Source organism: Cynoglossus semilaevis, chromosome Z (assembly GCF_000523025.1).
Source record: "Cynoglossus semilaevis isolate Cse_v1.0 chromosome Z, Cse_v1.0, whole genome shotgun sequence".
In the NCBI taxonomy this organism is placed as follows: domain Eukaryota; kingdom Metazoa; phylum Chordata; class Actinopteri; order Pleuronectiformes; family Cynoglossidae; genus Cynoglossus; species Cynoglossus semilaevis.
Window position 1 is genome coordinate 15,376,459 of NC_024328.1, and position 5,289 is coordinate 15,381,747.

The 5,289-nt window shown below is 48.0% G+C and overlaps 2 protein-coding genes across 3 annotated transcripts in view; one reads left to right on the top strand and one right to left on the bottom strand.

The window, feature by feature from the left end:
- gnb1l (guanine nucleotide binding protein (G protein), beta polypeptide 1-like) overlaps positions 1-4,122 on the top strand; it is an 18,599-nt gene extending 14,477 nt beyond the window's left edge. The window contains exon 6 of one of the 2 annotated variants that reach the window (XM_025053377.1): positions 3,423-4,122. In XM_025053377.1, coding sequence (XP_024909145.1) covers positions 3,423-3,689 — 267 coding nt within the window. In that variant the 3' untranslated portion in view covers positions 3,690-4,122. The remainder of the gene's footprint in view (positions 1-3,422) is intronic. The other variant, XM_025053376.1, reaches the window with a different exon arrangement.
- Positions 4,123-4,897: 775 nt separating this feature from the next.
- tbx1 (T-box transcription factor 1) overlaps positions 4,898-5,289 on the bottom strand; it is an 11,777-nt gene continuing 11,385 nt past the window's right edge. Inside the window, 2 exon segments of the mRNA XM_025053437.1 lie at positions 4,898-4,987; positions 5,071-5,170. Coding sequence (XP_024909205.1) covers positions 4,898-4,987; positions 5,071-5,170 — 190 coding nt within the window.

Below are 5,289 nucleotides of genomic sequence, written 5' to 3' on the forward strand. Positions count from 1 at the left end.
CTGCCGTAGCTGTCACTCCGGAGTGAAGCCGCTCGTGACGCACCTTCACGTCAGGCCAGAAAATTTGGAGTCGGGTTCAAGAAAATCAAACGTTCTGTTGTTGCGGAGTTTAATCTTCCTTTAGACGACCCCCCCCGTCATCCCCTCTCTGACCCCCGCCCCCCAACATTATAAACACTGTCTCACCCAACATTCACTTCTACTCTACTATTTTTTCTTTCTTTTCCACCGTTCTGAAAGCAGCGCAAAGATCCGATCAAATGTTTCAACCAAAATATTGATTCATCGTGTAATCCTGGACGGAGGCGAACACCAGGGGGAGGAAAAGAGCCCAACAGAGGGCCTTAAATTATCCCAGAGTACAGCTCAGTGTAACGTCTAGACAGCTATTCTCAGCTCTTCCCACAAAAGTATTTCTGTGCGGCTGCAGCCAGGCGGCGGATGCAGATGCCGGGTGGCGGAGCCGGGGCCGGGGGCCGGGGGGTTCCTGACGGACGACCCGTGAACGGTAATAAAAATATCAAAACCTCAGAGCCTGACTGAACAAACACAAACCACATCTGCAGTAAAGGGAACAGTAGTTCACAGTGGGAGGGGGTCATAAAGGCAGAAGGGGGGCCGTAAGTGCCACAGCAGGGCCACTTCCCACAGATTAGCCCTCGACTGGAGTTGAGGGGGGGGGCGGACTGAAGGGTGACCTCATGCAGAGCGGCCATTATACGATGAAGATGATGAAGTGATGGTGGTCGATTAGAGGCAGATGGAGACGGATGTTCTTCAGGATGGAGACGGACGGAGTTCTCTGCGGTTCCAAAGACCTTCATGACCTTCTCCTCACAGCGGGACAACGACTTTTTCGGGCTTTTCCTAAACCGCCCTCCCCCAACCTCCGTGGTGATGGTGCGAGGAGTCAAGGGCGTGGCCACCAGGGCCTTACCAGCTGTCAGCCCCAGGTGGACCAGGTGTCTTTAAGGTGAGGAGGAGGAGGAGGAGGGATCCAAGTCACAGCCTGGATGAGCAGAGAGCGTGTCCGGACAGAGCAGGATTAACAGAACCAACCAGGCGTGGCTGGTTCTGAGACGGATGACTAGTCCTTCCAGGTGAGCCTCCTCCTCGTCCTCCTCCTCAGCGAGGAGGGAGACGCGACTGATCTGGTCTCCGACTCGTACGTATGCACCAGTTTTTTTTTTACAGACGATGGTCTTCTCTAGACTGGTACTGGATCTGCCCCAGAACCACAGCCGTTCTGGGTCCGTCCACTGGACTAGTTTTCTGACAGCTGATGAAGCTCAGGTCTGGTCCAGTCCGCTCCGGGTTCCAGGTCAGAGGTCGAAGGCCAAGAAGCGGCGTTCACACACACACCCAAAAAAAGATAAACAGTGACGAGACGAAAGCTAGGACTGGATCTTAACCAGAACCAGAACCAGAACTGAGAACAAACATGAGGTCCGATTTACCCATAGTTCACACCTGGTATACGACTGATCTGACATCACAGGTCACTGATGACCGGGGTCTGGGGTCACGTGACCACTTGGTTTCCTGACGGTGTGACCCACAGCGGAGGAGCCCACGACCTGGGCCTCATTAATACAGTACGTGAGAGTTGGACTCAATCGCCCAACGTCGGCCGCCTACGATCAGACCTCTCGTCAAACAAATGCCTTTTTTTTGACACAAACTCTGGAAATCCAAACAAACACAACAGACACTCAAAGCCATCATTATCAGGCCTCTAACGCGGACCAGATGGAGCGAGGTGAACATACCAAGTCCTTGAGGTAATACCAGTCCTTCAGCCCCATGGTCCTCTCTGCTCTCGGCCTCTGATATCTGTTGTTTTTTTAATGAAGATTTAACGAAACAACGATGTCGTCTTTTCAATGACGGTTTCAATTCGGATCCTCGACGTTCTCTCCGTTCCACCTCTGGTACCTGGTGTACCATGTTTCCCATGTGGGGCTCGTGGATGGTTTGTGTCCAGAACAGGAGCCCGCAGATAAATCCTCCTCCTCCTCCTCTTCCTCCTCCTCCTCCTCCTCCTCTTTCTTCCATTAGTCTGCGTGGACAACGCTGATGAAGTCGATTTCACGCCGTCCTCCTCCCAGCTCCCACCTCCAGATGTTTGCATCCCGGTCCCGACTCTGCAGAGAGATGGCGTCCACACTGCTGGACTGAGGGGTGGGGGGGTGGCTGGTTAATGGTCTTGACTACCATTTATTATAATATGTCAGAAAGTTGCCCCTTCAGAGAGATTGACGTGGGGGCCGGGGGGACATGGATAATCTTAAGCAGGCAGATGTTCGACCAGATCTCCTCCTCCTGTATACCGCTGTTTCCCAAAATTTTTATTCTGGGGACTCATATTTTTAAAAGTCACAAACCTTCACGACCCACTCTTTGGGAAACAATGCTGTAGACCGCAGAGCCGCCTCTATTGGAGACCATGGTCAGTCCAACCATACGCTGCACCACGGGCCGGTCTTTATTGGTAACATGTGTTGATTGATTTAGGTTTAGAAGAGGGGCCAGAGCCAGGGTTTGGACCTCAGTCGTCCAATCAGCTGATAGTTGATATTTCTGACTGGTTCTCCACATCTGATGTACAGTGGACCGTCGAGATACCGTTCTAAGCTGTTCTACAAAAGCTGTTCTACAACAGCACTGGTACCTCGATATACTCGTATCTCGATCCGATCGTAACTCGATCCGATATTATCTCGAGCCGATTGTGTCTCGATTGAATTTTTCATTTTTATTGTTATAAAAATGGGTAAAATAACTCAGCGAGGGACAGTGAGCGAGACAGCGCCACAGTGTGGAGTGGAAAAATCTTGCAAAAGTTGCTTACTCGAAACTTAGGGAACTCGAATTTTGGGTAGCTCTTACCTTGAAGCCTCACTGTATTCAGTTTCCTGTTGGTCCAGGTATTTGGTCCAGGTCTTTGGTCTTTGGTCTAGGTCTTTGGTCCAATTCTTTGGTCCATGTCTTTGGTCTAGGTATTTGGTCCAGCTATTTGGCCCAGTTTTTTGGTCCAGGTCTTTGGTCCAGTTCTTTGGTCTAGGTCTTTGGTCCAATTCTTTGGTCCATGTCTTTGGTCTAGGTCTTTGGTCCATGTCTTTGGTCTAGGTATTTGGTCCAGGTATTTGGCCCAGTTCTTTGGTCCAGGTCTTTGGTCCAGTTCTTTGGTCCATGTCTTTGGTCTAGGTCTTTGGTCCAGTTCTTTGGTCCATGTCTTTGGTCTAGGTCTTTGGTCCAGTTCTTTGGTCCATGTCTTTGGTCTAGGTATTTGGTCCAGGTATTTGGCCCAGTTCTTTGGTCCAGGTCTTTGGTCCAGGTATTTGATCCAGGTATTTGGTCCAGGTCTTTGGTCCGACGCCGTTTTCAAACTGTTGTCGTTCTTTTTTTTTGTTTCCCCCCAGCTGCAGGATCCCGTGCCGCTGGTCAACCCCGGGGTCTCTAAGCTGTCCCTCCGGGGGGACAACAAGCTCCTTGCCTCCGCCGGCTGGGACCATCGGGTTCGGCTGTTCGCCTGGAAGAAGCTGCGCCCCCTGGCTGTGCTCCAGTACCACACGGACATGGTGACCAGTGTGGCCTTCTCAGACCACCAGGACCCCGGACACAGGCTGCTGGCAGCTGGATCCAAGGACCAGAGGATCAGCCTTTGGTCGGTCTTCACTGACAGATGATCAAATATTTCATGTTTTTTTTTTTTACTGCAATTTACTGTAAACTTCACGTTCAGAAGTATTTAATAAATGTTTGAAAAATGTTCTTCAGTTTCTGAAGTTTGATCAAATGTTCTGGTTGATCAAATCTTTTTTTTAATAGTTTTCAAATATTTTGAGTCCTTGTTCCAGTCCTTGACCTGTGACTCTTGGTCCTCAGTCAGTGTCTGGAGCCGGAGCTTCAGACTCCTCACGCTCTGCTCCATAAAGACCCTCTCTTGGGATTTGAACCCTGAGAACAAAGACTGGTCCAGGATCTGGATCTTTATCCTCATTATCATCTGCTTCTAATCTGTCTACCTTCACGTTAGTCCCGGTCTTCATCTAGTCCTGGTTCTGGTCCTGGTCCTGATCTGAGGAGCGTGTGCTGTAAAGCCTGTAAATCACTTTGTGATGGATCATTGAAGAAGACAATAAATGAACAGGGAGGCTGTCAGCTTCACTGGCTGCTCCGGCGGAGGGGCGGGCGGGGGGTGGGGGGGGGGTACTGGTTATTAGGGTCAGAGGTCAGCCTGCTCTTTGGAATGGACACAGTGTTTGTGTATATGTATATATACGTACATATATGTACAATATAATATACATTTATGTATGTATATGACGTACATATATGTACAATATATATACATATATATGTATATGTACATATATGTACAATATATACTTATATATTAGCATGTACATATATACAATATATACACATACATATACATATATACATATATGTATATAGATTTAAATACATATAGAAGTGTATGTTATGCATTTAAATATGTATATATTAAAGCATATATATTATATGAATATATTTGTATTAATGCAGATGTCTATATATACACATATAGATGACTACATATATACAGATATATGTTATGCATTTATATATTTATATATGTATTTATGTATATGTGTTTATATATACACATACAGAACATACATATATGTATATAGGTATATCTGTATATATATCTACATACATATGTGTATATTTGTGTGTGTATATTTATATATGTATAAATATGCGCTTATACATTACAGTATAGACAAATAATTGTGAGTGAATACCAAGGTATGGAGCGACCTCCCCCTTCTTCACCCCCTTTCTCCCCCCAGTGATGCTGATGTTCTCTGTTGAACCCCTCCCCTCACATCAAAGATCTCCTGCTGGGTCAGTGGTCAGTGGTTTGGTCCAGAAATGCCCCTTCACTGTTCCCCCACATGGGGTCCATTTGCCCCCGGCCCTTTTCATCAAACTGCACCTGTAGTGAAGGAGGGGTAGAAAAAAAAAAAAAAAAAGATCCAAACGACACCTGAGGGGAATTAGCATGGTTTAACCTCTGACCCCTCCATGAGCCGGTGCGCAGGTCCGATGACCTCCGGTGACCTCTGCCTCCGCGGTCTCCACGACAGCTGGGTTCAGGGGCCGTGATACATCATTAGTTCTGGATCCAGACCACAGGAACCCTGACAACAAAGTTTTACTGTAGCGCCCCCCCCAACACCGCCGTCGCCGCCCCCTGGGGCGTGGGGGGCAATCGCAGCAGTTCATCCTTTCCATAAC